Source organism: Gnatocerus cornutus, chromosome 2, assembly GCF_029298725.1.
Source record: "Gnatocerus cornutus isolate USDA-ARS CGAHR chromosome 2, icGnaCorn1.1, whole genome shotgun sequence".
Taxonomy (NCBI): domain Eukaryota; kingdom Metazoa; phylum Arthropoda; class Insecta; order Coleoptera; family Tenebrionidae; genus Gnatocerus; species Gnatocerus cornutus.
The window spans coordinates 12,145,170-12,159,856 of record NC_142234.1 but is presented as its reverse complement, the minus strand read 5'-3'; the positions used below and the strand labels follow the sequence as shown (position 1 = coordinate 12,159,856).

Genomic DNA, 14,687 nt, shown 5'->3' with positions numbered 1-14,687 from the left:
TCACCCAATTATACTTCAGCCAAGTTGGTCTGAGCCACTATAAAAGTATAAAAATTTGCGGGCTACCGCAACGGGACAGCTTCAAAAGATTCTCAAGTGCACATAATGAGGGTTTATTTCCTCAAGTTTGCACCCTGCGATAAGAACAGCATCCCTAAACAGGCCAGATGTCTCGTCATAAATGACAAAATACCGCAAACTGTCCGGTTGCGGTTGCCGTCTAATTTTTATGATTTTATGGTGGCTCAGACGAACTTGGCTGAACTATACTCCCTTTCAAGGTGGCGCTCCACTTTCCGGACACTCTGTATTTTAATAAAACTGTTTATAATTTAGATAGGTAGATATTTATTGTAATTAAAAAATTAAAATTAGTGATCTCGAGAAATATTTTTTTATTCAAAGTTGATTTAAACTACATAAGTAAAAAAAATTTAAATATAAACTCCTTCTGTCTCCTCCTTCTGTGTGATATAATGTCAAAAATAAATATTTCATCTAATATTTTTTTTAATCAAATAAATAAAAAAAAGAAAATCAGATGATAGAAAAAGATCATCGAATGATGTTATGATCCTTGATCCTCCTCGATAAGGTCAAAGTCCTCGAACATTGATGTTTAGTATGTAATTAATAGATCTTCTTGAGATCATGTCCACCAACTTTATTATTCAAAAAAATATCAGTGTTAAAATTTTCCAACGTTGTCGATAAGTCACCAGTAAGTATCACCTGATGCTAATGAATTCTTCAATATACCTACATAGGTATTGTTCTACATTTATATTTTTTTATTTTATTATCAACAATAGAAACTCGGTATTTTGTTTTATAAACTACAGGAATATTTTTTTAATAAAAATTGTATGTTTTTGGAATGGAATACCACTTAACCTTCTAAATAATTAATGAAATGAGAGAGTATTGATAAGTACAATTATCTGCCTACACATTTTGCTAACCATATCAAGACTGAAAGCTAACAGACCATAAAAGTAGGCCTGGGTCAAAACTATAATTTATACGAGTATATCTAGACTAGGCCAAGTTCTGGAAATTGTCAGACAAGGCGTAACCAAGCAAGGTCAATTTTGATTTTAACAAACTTCCTAAAAAAAAGACCTTTCTATCTTCCACACTTTTACTTTTTAACTTTTAAACTAGTTCCGCTTAAAAAAATTGAAAAATCTGTGACCTATTGACTATAGGGTAAGTGAACAAAATCGCACGCATGTTGTACAAAGTCCAGTGTCGATTTTTGTTCTAATTATGGAGTTTGTCTATTGTTTTAAACATGAATACCTAATTCGTTTTTTTTTCGTACGGAAATAACTGCTTTTAATGTCAAACACTTAAATGAATTTCTTATCAAGCACGAATAATTTCCATTTTTGCTTCCGATATTTCAAGTACATAAATGTTGAGACGTAATTAAGACTTTACGCTTCATCAAACTATGTAAAAAGTTACCAATCTAAAATAGCTTGCGGTTTGAGTTATTTTTAAAATACGAAATCTTCGAAGTTGTAATATTAATAATAATAATTCATTTTTGATTGCTGATATTTTTTTAATGTTAGCTGTGCTACCACTACGTTAAAATAATAATAATTTCTAGTTTGTTAAAGCATTCCAGTTTCCACTAGCAATAAATTAATGGTGATAATTTATTGATCTCGTGAAAGTTTTGCGAACATTTTAAAGACATTATTAGCAGAACATTAGACAGCAATGCATATTTAATGACTGGATAACAAACCCAATTTTGACTAAAATAAGAGCTACGCCAACTTCTAGGGAATTTTGAAATAAACCAGGCGATAGATATTTCCATGCTGCCTCGTATACTTGTCAAGGCCAACAGTGATATAACAAAGTTCAATTATTCAAATTCTGCAGTACTTATGCTAATAAGGTATATCTCTACCATACCTCCTTTCAAATCAAGAAAAAAAAATTATGTTGAGCCAGATTTTGGTGATTTTTCTTATTCGAGTTTTAAGGAATCGCATTTGCGTCAGAAAAAATTGAAGAATTAATAGGAAAAGTTAATCACGCGAGGGATTTCCGTAATGGTAGAAAATACCAACACCTCATCAATATTCAAATTAAAACTTACAGTAAAATTAAATATACCTAACTAAAGAAAACTTTAGATTAACTTATTATTAATTAATTATTTTCTCTGGTTTAAATTTACGTCACTAATTTAGTAGTATACGCATTGCCTGAAATTTATGATAAACACTTAAAAATTGAGAATATTAATAAATCACTATGGAATCGTGAAATGGAAAAATACGTAAATTATATTCCCTTTATGTTTTATTAATGTGTGTATGAATTTTAGCCAAAATTCCACGCAGCGTTTCTGACTCACAATTCAGTTTGAAAGTTTGTTTGTTTGTCACTCTTTTCAAATGTTACGCAGTGAGTGGGCAACTCTTTTTGTGTAATAATAGATAATTTTAAATATTCATTACATCGACTGATAACCTTTACGAAGTCAGGGATTCATAAGTGACATATCGGAATCAACACGCAACAATTTAGCAAAAGGGCAAACATAATGTAACCAAACGCACTCAAAAACTATGAAAGGCTCCATAAAAATGTATCTTTTTTATCTTTAAAAAGCATAAAAAACTCGTAATTTTTTAAAAACTGAATCGTCGTGAATAAAAAACAATTTTTGTTTTGGTTTGCTTTAATAATTAAATTTCATCCACTTTTTACATTAATGATCTTCTTGTGTTTTTAGAAATTCCTTATATTGTTCTTCACTCATTAACTTCTTCAATTCTCCCTTGTTAGTCAGCTCCACTTTAAACAGCCAACCTATTAAAAGACATGTTAGTCTGTTTTTACAACTTAAGATAAGATAAGCTAACCTTTATCGTAACATGATACATTAATTAAACTTGGGGTCTCTTCAACATTGGTATTTTTTTCTAAAACTTTTCCGGAAACGGGACTATAAATTTCGCTCGCAGCTTTTACACTTTCTAATGCGCCACACTCATCTAGAAAAATGTTATAAGTTTTTGAAAAGGAAATAGTTTCTTTACCTGATTGTTTTACGACAGAGTCGACATCTGGTAGCTGAGCGTATACAACGTCACCTAAGGCCTCCTATTACGTCACAAGTTATCTAATGTAACAGTAATTTAACCTGATAAACACTCACCTGAGCGTATTGTGATATGCCAATTTTACCAGTTGCACCGTCGACTTCAACCCATTCGTGCTTGTTTGTGTAGAGGCGGTCTAAATTAGAAGCCACGTTTATGTTGTAGGTTATGTTATAATTTACGGACTCACCTGCTAGGACGTACCTTGTGGAATGCAATAACCTATTTGTGAACTGTACCTGGCGTTTCCCAAACAACGAATTTTTGACTGCCGAATGACCAACCAACTTAATTAATCTTTGAATTGCCATTTTAAATCGTATTCTACAACGTGTGCATCAAACCAATACTCGTATACTCTAAATATCGCTGGTAACTTCTCTGCTGCTATTGTCAGTTAATAGACGTTCGATTTGGTTTGTTTGCGCGCTAATTTGGGGTTAGGTCAACACTGATAAAATATTTCTTTGTTGTGTACTGAAAAATCTACAGAATTTATGTAATAGCAATGAATAATATTTTTCAAATATCGCTTGTAATTAAGTCTTTAACAAAAAGACCGATTTATGCTTGTTACGCAACGAACTTGAATTACTGATAAAAAAACCATGAGTTTTAGACTTCGAAAACAATTTCGACACAATTCTTTAGGCTTTCATTAATTCAACGAATTTGGTGGACTGGATTTAGTTGGTATTGAACAAGATTTTTGCTTATTTTTTGGATTTATCAACACTCGTGCTACACGTGCAACCATAGAATCGATAGATAAAGATGTCGTGATTTGTAATCGCATTTATGATATGGATACGCAACCCGTAATATTCTGTCTGGTTCTTAGTGGTTGCGACCAGAAAACTAGAAGTCCTTTTTTCTGAAAGCCAAATGGTGGATGCGCCGGGTCATTTAAAAGGGGTGCAAAAAGTAAAAGTGTAATGGTTCTTTCGCTGCTACGACCATTACCCCAAAACAATGTTGGCATGCATGTACGGTATGATGTAATCCAATCAGATTAAAACGTCATGCGTGACATTGACACTGACAGTACAACTAACCTATAATCGTAACAACAAATAACAAGGTACTTTTCCGCTACTTAAACAGTTTTTTTGTGTTCTCTCTCATTAAAATTTATACCAAGTGTGTGTTAAGTCGGTGCCAATACAAGCCTAAAAATGTCTAATGAAACTGATGTTTTCTACGAAGCTGTTTTAACCCTCGTTAAACAAGCCGGAAAGGTAAATTTTAATTTATTAAAAATGTTTCTTGACAAAGTTAAAATATCTTGTATATTTCCAGGTGGTCCGTGAAAAAATATCCGCGGCAAATAAAACTGTCGAAGTGAAATCATGCGAAATCGATCTGGTCACAGAAACTGATCAGCAAGTTGAAAAATTATTGATCGAAAGTCTGGGCAAACAATTTCCTGATCACTTGTTCATCGGTGAAGAATCGGTGTCTTCTGGTAGTCAGTGCAACTTCACTGATGCACCAACTTGGATTATTGATCCAATAGATGGAACTATGAATTTTGTACATCAGTTTCCACATTCGTGTATATCTATTGCGTTATTTATAAATAAAATTCCGGAAATTGGAATTGTTTATAATCCAATGATTGAGCAGTTGTTTACTGCTAAAAGAGGACAGGGAGCATTCTTAAATGGGAAAAGAATTCACGTGTCGGGCCAAACTAATTTAGGCAAAGCTTTAGTTATGATGGAATTTGGTACAAGTAGGGATCCTGAGAAGTTGCGAGTTGTTTCGGCCAATCAGAACGTTTTAATGCCTCAAGTGCATGGGTGAGTATTGTCTTCAGTTTAGCTGAAGGAATTTTACATTAAATTTGACAAAAAAATATTTAGAATAATTGTTTGTATTGTGTGTTATCATTTTACCACAATGTGGCAAAAAATAATCTGAAGTGTTTATTTATAGATAGAGAACATGTATGCTCTCACATTATTTATATTATGCAACAATTTACTCTTGTAATCCCTTTTTTGAAAGAAATCCCATTGTTCTTCATTATTTTAAGAATTGAGAAATAATACTGCATGAGAACGGCAAATACCTAATGCTACACTTACCTTCACGAAAAATACCATAGAAAAATTTCTAGTCTTTAAAAAGTACAAAATGTATAATCAATCAGAAGTTAAGAAATTATTTCTACAATATTTTGACTCATTAGTAGCCCTTAGATGACAAGGCTACCAAAACAATTCAAATTTTAGTTTTCCACCTTTGTTACAGGCTGCGAGCTTTAGGCTCTGCGGCGCTGGACATGGCGATGGTGGCATTAGGAGCAGCAGATGCATACTTCGAATTTGGAATTCACATTTGGGATATGGCCGCAGGTGAATTATTAGTTACAGAAGCAGGAGGAGTTATTATGGATCCTTCAGGAGGTCCTGTAGATCGTTTATCACGAAGGTTTTTAGTTGCAAGCTCAGAACAATTGGCCAAACAGTTATGTGAAAATTTAGTTCAGTTTTATCCATCACCTCGTGATTAGGAATACTAAAGAACAATCACTACAGCCAACTGTAGTTTTGTAGATTTTTCGTAGTTAAATGTACTTACCAGAAAAAGATTAGAAAAATAAATGCCAAAGATGTTATGTACTTATTTCCATGTTTTATTAAATATCAATAATTTATAAAACGTTGTGTATTTGTTATTGAGTAATACTGTGTATGTTAAAAAACATTTAATTGTTCCTGGAAGAGGTTTTGTTTTTGCGGATAAAATGCAAGACGTAATGTAGTACGTAATAATTTAACTTAATTTTTTATAACCCATCCAAGTTTTTATAATTTTATTATCAATATGTCTTTAAATTATGAGTCAGTCTCGTGTAAGCATTTGAAGAATAAACAGTTGTGAGATTATTTGTGTTTTATAACTACGAAATAGTGTAACATTTAAAGGTGTGCTAATCTAATAAATTTCCCACTAATTCTTTGGAGACAATTGTATTTCCATTTGATTCATTTTCCGTGGAAACTAACTGATCACACATTTCTTATCGATATAAGAAACTGCAGTGTTGTTGTCAGGAGTGGTAAGATTTTCGTGGGCAAAATATTAAATATCCAACTCGTCGAAAACTTTATTTTTAATACTTATTGGATTTCTGCACTCCAATTGAACAGTTTTCCGACTCATACAAAGTAACTGCTCTGTTCGTTAAGTAATAGAATACTTTTCTTATTTGAATTAATCTCATTGTGTGCAAATGCCCGTAATATAAACTGATTAACTTATTGGGGATGAAAGGGCCATCTGTGCCCATATTTTTGAGATAACAATTGAAGCGGTTCGTGGATAAAAGGGCTGACTAAAAAAAAACAAATTTTTGCATGTTCCGACTGATTCAAGACCATTTATCCTCTAAACGCTTTAGTTATATTAATTTAATTATTTTTTATAGTGGGTTAGCACTATATTTATAAAACTATTTATATTTATAAACTATTTATAAAACAAGTGGTTAATAAATTTTTGGAGCTAAAAACAAGAAGCGCCATGCTTTTTGGATTTGATTTCGTCTAATCAAATCCCTAAATGACTGATAAATGACGCGGTACAAAGAATCAAATAAAATGTCTTTTGGAGATCTATTTGGTAATTCTCAATCAATTTTATCTAAATTCTTTTTGACTTACATATAAGTACTGTTACTAATTTTTTAAGCATTTTAAAACCACATAACGGTCGAATAATTATTACCACTTTCTAATTCTTCATTCAACTAATTGTGAACAAATTTGTCGACACTCCATAAAAACGATTTTGTAGAAGTCCATTGTCGTCGAGTTTATTTATTAGAAATAGTCGATCTATAAGGGCACAAGTAACAATTTTAGATTAATCTACTCACTGTTCAGTTCTTTTAAATGAACAAATCCACTCACGAAATTTCTTCATTTGGAATTTTCTCCTCAATCAAAAATAAATTAGTTACACACCCTTTTTACTTGGACAGTGTCGCATACTTACCTGTATATGTTACTCTTAGAAGAACCCAAAAAATTAACTATAACCAAAGAAACAAATGTTAGTTAAAAACACGTTAAATAGTTTGAAACTTAACCTTAACCCTTTTCTGGTTCTGGTTACCTTGCCGATGTCGTAATTCCAAATCCTACGACCATATCGCTGAAAATTAAAAAAAAATAATTTAGCACCACCGCTCTGTGCCAAATATTTCAAAGACTACAAGTTTAATAAATCTACAAGTACCAAATATATTTCGATGTTTTAATAAATTTTGTAAAATTTACCTTAAATCAAAATGTATTTGGTTGCTTTAATGTCAGTTATATTGTACAACGCTCGTAATGCGCTCTTGCCAAATACCTTATTATTTAGATCATGATCTGCTACATCCAAAAATTCATTTCTCCGAAATTCTGCAACAAAAATAAATGTGCAATAAATAGTTGGATAACATATCTGGTTTATGTCATTCACAATCTTAGTAAAAAAAAAAATTGTGTTTGACATGAAACCATCGTCATTTACAAAAATAACAATAAATTATCAAAGTTTTTATTTCTTTTTATAAATACTCCACATTTTGAATTAATATAACACATTCAATTGGTAGTAACTACATTCTTAATAAAATACAAGTTTAAAGACTTAAAGAATTCAATAAACTTGACGGTCCTGTTGCTTTTACCTCACTAAACAAACCCTCAAATCTTGTCCTGTATGAAAGGATGTGTAAGAGCATTGTTCAAACTGATTCTTTTCGCTGGATCAATTGTTAATGCTTTTTCCAACATGTCTTTCAACTGGGTTACTTTTCGTAGCTGATCTGGCGGTAAAGCTTGCCCTGCTACCAATTCAGCTTGTAGATCTCTTGACATCTTCACCATCGACATGACCACCACCTTTTCCTAAATAAAAACGGACCGTGTAAAAAAATCTCATAATGCCGTAAAAACGTATTTTTAAAAGGATTTAAGATGGAACTGGAAATTACCGAATTTAAAGTGTAATAAGAAAATAAAACCTACGCGGCCGCGAGTCTTCCCTTTTTGAAATGATTACTTTTCGTAAGACGATAGATACTAGACTATGTCGAGTACCTGTATTTAAATGATTCTAATTTGAAATAAACTTGTAATAGGTACTTATACTAAACATTTTAATAATTTCAAAAAACAGAATGGGCCAACTTTGAAAACGGCGTTAGCGGAAAAAAAGTTGAACTTAACACTTTCGAGATATTTATGTAGCATGTCAAGCGGGCGGGTGTATCAACAAGCAAATTAAGACAATTTTTATGAATAAGAATTATGTAACAAAAACAAACTTACCCTTTCAGTGACCTTATCAATCTCATGATACAAGAAGTTACAGTTATTATCAAAATGCTGATCTCTAAACGCCCCCTTCCGGATGACTCTGTTCGGGAATTTTCCTTTCACATCCATGAAAAACTTTAACATCTGGTTATTGGATTTCCCAGAAAATAAAATTCGACCAGTATAAAGCTCATAGATGGTACACGCTGCTGACCACATGTCAATCCCATAGTCATATGGAATCCCAAGAATAATTTCTGGAGATCTGTAGAATCTTGACACTAAATACGGCGTAATTTCATTGTCGTTGATGTAGGAAGCTGATCCAAAATCGCACAATTTGAGAACGAGTTTGCTGTCATTTACCAAAATATTGTCAGGTTTGATGTCTACAAAATAAAAAATACCAACTCGAGTCTACAAATAAAAGGTTTTACCTGCATGCAGAATTCCAGTTTTTTTCAACAATTTTAAAGCGAGCAACAGCTGTTGAGTGTAACTTCTCACTGCTTTAATGTGAAGTCCTACATCTTTTCCGTACTTTTTCAGGACTTCTCGTAGATTCATAGCTAGTGGTTCAAATACCATGCATAAATGTTGTTTGTGAAAGAAATGTCGGATTAAACGCAAACAGTGCAGCTTGTCTTCAGGGTCAGCGTCGTTTAATTTCTTAAGAATTTCTAGTTCTTTTAAACCAGTTTTGTGCCTATAAAGGATGGTATTAACTGAATATGAAAGATTGCGACATACTTACATTATTTCATTGTTTCTGATTATCTTCACCGCGACATCCAAGTTTGCTCTTGCTTGGTCTCTAGCCCGAACTACGTTGCTGAAGACTCCCTGGCCTGTATACCCATAAACCATATATCTGGAATCTAATATTTCTCCTATTCTAACTCGGTAGTAGCCTTCTGCATCATCCCAGTTATCAGTTAAAGCTGGATTCTCATTACCACTTCCCTTAGTCACAATAGTACTGGGCGACTAAAAAAACACCGTACTATAATGAAATAATATAAATTCCACCAACATACATTAGTGTCCACTTTAAAAATATCTTGCTCTGCGAACATATCCCAATCCGGTCTTTTCACTTTATCTTTTTCTTTTTCACTGGAATTCGGTTTCACTTTCATGTTAGGTAACAACGGAGGTGTGTGGGACTCTTCAACGTCTTCCGGATTTTTTACCTCTTGGTTTTCTGCTTCTGCAGGGGCTTCTTCGGTAGGTTCATCCACATCCATAGGTTTCAAAGGTTCCGCGTCGTCCTTTGGCGAAGGGGGAAACGATGTGTTGGTGTTTGAATCTTCACTGGCTATTCCTCCAAGTCTCTATAGATTTCGTAAAATGTAATTTAATTCCATGGTGCAACAAAAAATAAAAAAATACGAATATTTAGAAGCAAAAAATAATTTGGAAATGATCAGAAAATACGACAAACGAACATGGATATAGGTTATAATATGCGATAAATAAATTTGAAATGTCTCCAAGCACAAGGATTGTCGTTTAGTGGATTTTTTTTATTGCATAATTAAAACGAACAACAGCGAACAGATCAAAAGAAATGTTTCATAATACATAAATATATTCAGTTTGACTTTTTTGTTGTTGACTTTTGTATTATTGCAAATAATCCTGTTTATTAAATCGTAATAGTGATACCCAAAGTACATAAATCGGAGATTAAAGTGTTTATAAAAGATAACCTTTAGTGGGGTTTTTCTCACCTTCAAGAGTTCTTCTCTCTGCTTCCGCCGTTTTTCGATGATTTTCTGTTCATCTTCTTCATCATCCACAAGATCAATGTTTTTCAAATCAATGTCACTGTCACTACTGACTCCATGCTTCATGCCCTCACTCAATGAATCTTTGTACTTATCCTGTTTCTCGTGCCTTCCTAATTTGTAACGTTCTTTCATTTTTCTATCTTTTGGATCATTTCTATAATGGACTCTATCTCTGTCAAACCGGTATTTATCTCTCATTGCTTCATATCGCCGATCTCTAGAATCTCTAATTCTGTGTTGTTCTCTAGATCTATCTTTATTATAATGAGGTTTATTATCCCTATCTCTGTCATAAATGTGTGATTTTGAGCGTTCTCGCGATCTACGTTCTGGGGATTTCCTCATTTGATTACTTCTATGGAAGTCTCTGTCTCTATTTATTCTTTTGTCAGAGTCGCGGCCAAATCTATCTACCTCTTTATATGGTCTATCTTTGTTAATTTTCTCATGTTCTCTGTAAGACTTTTCTTGATGATGGTAGTGTTTTCTCTTTGGTTCTTCTCTGACATGGTGATCTTTTCTTTCTATTACAACACGGCGTTCTCGATTTGGGGATGGTTTTGTTTTCTTTACAGGAACAACATCTCCATCATTACTAGAATCATCTAGTAAGATAATTTCCTCTATGATATTAATTTCTTTGCCGTTTTTCTTGGCAGTGTTTGGACTAGCAGTGGATTCCATTTCAGCTCTAGCTATTTCAGCTTGTAACAGTTCTTTCTGTTTCATCAATTCCTCTAAATCCATATCTGCCTCAATAACACTAACATCTATTGCGTCACTATCGCATTCTGTCTCAGGTACACCCTCTTCACTTTCAGATGATATAACCTCAAGAGAATGTGACTCTGTCAGGTCAGTTGTGACAAATTTAACTTCATCAGTATCATTTTTTACCAGATCCTTGTTTTTTGGTGTCCCTGACAAAGATTTACCATTAATAATATGATTAACATTTTTATTACATACTGCAGTTGTTGACTTAGGTGATAACTCAGGCGTATACCGATCATGTTTGTCACTTTTTGTAGAGATCCTGTCTTCTGACACATCCCTTTGCTTATGTTTATGTTTTTTACGTTTCTTATGTTTTTTTGTTTTATCCAATTTCTCAGTTACATGCTTCTTATGTTTATGTTTATGATCCTTTTTATGTTTTTTCTTTAAGGGGCTCTCAGATCCGCTCCCATGTACTACGGCTACTTCACCTTTGGATCTAAAATAAGGTTACATGAGCCATCAAAAGCCATGATGGTACACAATCCTATAACTCAACGAAAACTTACCCTTCTTCCATATCTATATCTCAAGAATTGCACTTGTAAATGCTGCTATTTAGAAAAGTCAAAATGTAGAAATGGTATTTTAAAAAAATGTTATAAACACTTGACGAACGTTTTGTGCACCAACGTTGCTGTTGATCAAACAACCGGAGCTGTCATTTTCTAGTGACTTTCACAGTGCTGCCAATAGATAAGCAGATTTCCCTAAATCAACATTCAATTTCCAACACCTTCGGTTTCCGTCACATGATCACTTTAATTTGAAAATTGGCGCTAAATAACAACATCTGAATTAAATGTTTTTTTATATCATCAAAACAAAAAGTCAAATTGAAAAGTAGAATTGAAATATTTATTTTCTTAGAGCAGAAATCTACACAATTTAAAATTAACATAAAATATAACTGTTAAACAAATTAAAAATTAATTACAGATAAAATTTTTGGCGACGCAGCTCCACTCCTCTTTCGAATATTTTGCTACAACTTCGTTACTTGCAGTTTTACACTCTATTAGAATTCTTGCACGTGCTCCAAACTTTGTTGAATTTTGTAAAAACAAATTTTTATTAACCAAGTGACCACTGACAAATTCCAGAAAAGATGAATCTTCTATTTTATACTTAATCATCACCTGATGTAAAGCTATGCAAGCCAACACTGAAGGTGCCAACGTTGAAAAGTCTATCAACAATGCAAATACTTCTAGTAAAAACATAGCACTATGTCGCACTTTCTGTAACAGAAAATTCATAAAATCGCGTAAGTAAAATATTTATGAGCTTACCGCATTATTCTCTAAATTTTCTCTTTTCAAATAATGAAATAAAAATGTCGATGGTTCCGGAAAGAGAATTTTAAAATTCAACACTCGTAGAATCTGCTTCTCTGTTGTAAGAAGGTCAGTTCGTGAAAATTTTCCATTGAAGAGTGTTGATAATTTAGGAGCCTAAAAAAATTAAATGCATAGTTAAAGAATTGGCTACTTTTTTTATTACCTCAAAATAGTGAATATCTAATTGTTTATTAGTAATCCAAACACAAGCGAGTCCGACCAAACAATATTTCTTGGAAGGAACTTTGCAAGCAGCCAGTATGTAATCCAACATACGAACAACAGTAAAAAAAGTGCTTTCTGTCAATCCGAGTAATTGCTAAAAATTAAAAGTAAAGTTTTGAAGCGAGTGAAATTTAGATTCTTACGTGAACATAAGTTAACCAGTTTACCACAACTCTTCTGTAATTCTCTTCGATGGAGTTCTTTAAAACATCTTTTCTGTATATAAAATCGTTTTCCATTTGCAGCATGTATTGATAATTATCCTGAAATAAAAGATTTAATTTAATGAAAATACAAACTTAATATTTACTTCGAAATATTCTTCTTCGTAAAGATGATCTTTGTACAGATTTTCTTCGGCTAAAAATATTACAGGTTAAAATAAAATTAATTTATTGGATAGCAAACTTACAAAATTTTTGTCTTCTATTTTTAATCTTTTCAAGTAATTTTATTTTTTGCACTGGTTTCTTAATAACGTCTGCTTCTTCAATTGGCTTTACAGTTTTTGCAGTCTTAGATGAACCCGCTCCAGAAGGTTTGCTTGCAAAATTCAGATAGTGATCAACACCAGAAACAAAAACTTCATCAGAACAACAAACTTCTTCATTCTTAGTTTCACGCTGAGTTACATTTTCTGATTTAAAATAATATTTCACTTTCGTATCTCCTGCGCCTGACTCTGATTTTGGGCGAACATTTTTGGTCTTCTTAACAACTGTAGATTTCACACTCTTATGGGTACTAACAACTTGATTTTGTAACACAACATTTCCACAAATATCGCCTAAAGCATTTCGTGGTTTTAATTCAGCGACAATTTTCACGTGTGGCTTTTCTTTATCACTGTGAATTCGAACAAGGTTTCGATTTTCTGCGTTCATGATTACTGCACTCTGACTGCGGAGACTAGAATTGTTCGCTATTTTATCTGGCATGGAAATGCGATCGAGTAGAAGAAATGCACTTTTTGTATGGGCAAAAAGCGTATAGAGATTATTTGAATTTAAAAATATTAACTTTTGTGGCACATGTGTGCCATTATTAATAATGAAACTTCCTTTTATTGATAAGAAATAATTTCAATTACATATTTATTTCAATTTGATCACAAGTTTATTATTGATTCATAATTCATATAATTTTTTTTATCAAATTGCCTTTGTTCTATCATTTTCATTATCAATGTAAATCATATCTGCACAATTCGTTTTGCAAAACTTATTATTTATCCCTTTTTTTGAATTAAAAAAATGTTCACATAATAGTGGAGGCGCCGGGTTTTCATCGTCCTTTAAATTTATTTATGAACTGATTCTTAAAATTCGTTTAGCTTATTGATTCTTGGGGTTATGTTGTAAGTTCTTTGTTATTTTCGATTTATTGGAAATTCTTATCTTACCCCTAGAATTGTTAGATTGCTTATTATGTTTCTCGGTTGTCTTGGAAAAATTCCTTTATGTGTTTTAGCTTCTTGAGACTCTTTAAATTACTTGTTTTTCTCAAATTCCTTGATTTGCTTGTTTCAATCCACTAGAGCTTTTAGTTCTTTCAGATCTTTTGAGTTTTTTTTACATTTTAACACATACTGCTTTTCAGGTTTTTAGGTAGATAAATCTGTTTCTGCAAAATTTAATTTTGAGATTATCAGATTTTATGCCTAATGCAGTCATTTTACAGTGAAAGAATACAAATTTGTAAATCCAGAATGATAAAATTAAAACCAAAAAACTTTAAGCGTGCCGAATAAACCTATAAACTCTATAAATCTTGAAGTTTGAAAACCTAAAATTTCTATGAACCTTAGAATTTAACTAATCAAAAGTCTGAAAGCAAATATTTTTAAAATTGGGAACACAAACCTGCTTGTTCCAATAATTGTCTTTAGATTTTTCATATCCACTGTATTTTTTGAGTTTATATTGATATACAGAATGTTTTTAAAATACATTACCAAACAAATCACGGTGTAGACAAGTAGAATCAATTGACAAAAAATGCTCTAGGTAAAAGTCTTTTCGTTTTCGAGATAAAATTAATCGAATATTTGCTCAAAATTTCCAGTTCGCCACTGGATAAGTGTACCTATAATCGTTTAGC

At 32.3% G+C, this 14,687-nt stretch overlaps 4 protein-coding genes across 5 annotated transcripts; 1 reads left to right on the top strand and 3 right to left on the bottom strand.

Annotated features, from left to right (window-relative positions):
* Positions 1-2,689: 2,689 nt before the first annotated feature.
* On the bottom strand, positions 2,690-3,634 carry ppl (glycine cleavage system H protein, mitochondrial). Its single transcript, XM_088050502.1, has 5 exons — positions 3,322-3,634; positions 3,188-3,267; positions 3,069-3,132; positions 2,892-3,023; positions 2,690-2,838 (listed from the first exon to the last, which is right to left on the bottom strand). Exons 1-5 carry the CDS (start codon positions 3,440-3,442, stop codon positions 2,738-2,740), a joined length of 498 nt encoding a protein of 165 aa, XP_087906628.1. The 5' UTR covers positions 3,443-3,634; the 3' UTR covers positions 2,690-2,737.
* A 285-nt stretch (positions 3,635-3,919) lies between these two features.
* LOC148179085 (inositol monophosphatase 1) lies at positions 3,920-6,025 on the top strand. The gene is made up of 3 exons (XM_088050501.1): positions 3,920-4,369; positions 4,431-4,933; positions 5,388-6,025. Exons 1-3 carry the CDS (start codon positions 4,307-4,309, stop codon positions 5,647-5,649), a joined length of 828 nt encoding a protein of 275 aa, XP_087906627.1. The 5' UTR covers positions 3,920-4,306; the 3' UTR covers positions 5,650-6,025.
* A 787-nt stretch (positions 6,026-6,812) lies between these two features.
* On the bottom strand, positions 6,813-11,696 carry Prp4k (Pre-mRNA processing factor 4 kinase). Of its 2 annotated transcripts, XR_015771771.1 has the most exons (10): positions 11,532-11,696; positions 10,186-11,461; positions 9,490-9,786; positions 9,207-9,439; positions 8,890-9,158; positions 8,465-8,841; positions 7,822-8,041; positions 7,497-7,549; positions 7,231-7,295; positions 6,813-7,173 (listed from the first exon to the last, which is right to left on the bottom strand). XR_015771771.1 is itself a non-coding variant. In XM_088050500.1 (7 exons), the coding sequence occupies exons 1-7, from the start codon at positions 11,540-11,542 to the stop codon at positions 7,838-7,840; spliced, it is 2,667 nt and encodes an 888-aa protein (XP_087906626.1). In that variant the 5' UTR covers positions 11,543-11,696; the 3' UTR covers positions 7,675-7,837. The 2 variants fall into 2 exon arrangements, 1 of the variants encoding a protein (XP_087906626.1); XM_088050500.1 differs by lacking the exons at positions 6,813-7,173; positions 7,231-7,295; positions 7,497-7,549 and having other exon boundaries at positions 7,675-8,041.
* Positions 11,697-11,951: 255 nt separating this feature from the next.
* On the bottom strand, positions 11,952-13,638 carry LOC148179083 (G2/mitotic-specific cyclin-B1-like). Its single transcript, XM_088029506.1, has 6 exons — positions 13,000-13,638; positions 12,898-12,947; positions 12,731-12,850; positions 12,526-12,681; positions 12,315-12,476; positions 11,952-12,263 (listed from the first exon to the last, which is right to left on the bottom strand). Exons 1-6 carry the CDS (start codon positions 13,523-13,525, stop codon positions 11,952-11,954), a joined length of 1,326 nt encoding a protein of 441 aa, XP_087885632.1. The 5' UTR covers positions 13,526-13,638.
* Positions 13,639-14,687: the final 1,049 nt, after the last annotated feature.

Bases quoted from the DNA above. Each gene is read 5' to 3' on its own strand.
- ppl (XM_088050502.1), bottom strand. From the start codon at position 3,442: ATGGCAATTCAAAGATTAATTAAGTTGGTTGGTCATTCGGCAGTCAAA. The intron at 3,268-3,321 runs GTGAGTCCGTAA...CTTCTAATTTAG, and splicing joins CACAAGGTACGTCCTAGCAG to ACCGCCTCTACACAAACAAG. The intron at 3,133-3,187 runs GTGAGTGTTTAT...GTGACGTAATAG, and splicing joins GCATATCACAATACGCTCAG to GAGGCCTTAGGTGACGTTGT.
- LOC148179085 (XM_088050501.1), top strand. From the start codon at position 4,307: ATGTCTAATGAAACTGATGTTTTCTACGAAGCTGTTTTAACCCTCGTT. The intron at 4,370-4,430 runs GTAAATTTTAAT...GTATATTTCCAG, and splicing joins TCGTTAAACAAGCCGGAAAG to GTGGTCCGTGAAAAAATATC. The intron at 4,934-5,387 runs GTGAGTATTGTC...CCTTTGTTACAG, and splicing joins TTAATGCCTCAAGTGCATGG to GCTGCGAGCTTTAGGCTCTG.
- Prp4k (XM_088050500.1), bottom strand. The intron at 9,787-10,185 runs GTGAGAAAAACC...CGAAATCTATAG, and splicing joins AGAGAGAAGAACTCTTGAAG to AGACTTGGAGGAATAGCCAG. The intron at 8,842-8,889 runs GTAAAACCTTTT...TTTATTTTGTAG, and splicing joins AACTGGAATTCTGCATGCAG to ACATCAAACCTGACAATATT.
- LOC148179083 (XM_088029506.1), bottom strand. From the start codon at position 13,525: ATGCCAGATAAAATAGCGAACAATTCTAGTCTCCGCAGTCAGAGTGCA. The intron at 12,682-12,730 runs GTAAGAATCTAA...TTTAATTTTTAG, and splicing joins ACTGGTTAACTTATGTTCAC to CAATTACTCGGATTGACAGA. The intron at 12,264-12,314 runs GTAAGCTCATAA...TTTCTGTTACAG, and splicing joins AAAATTTAGAGAATAATGCG to AAAGTGCGACATAGTGCTAT.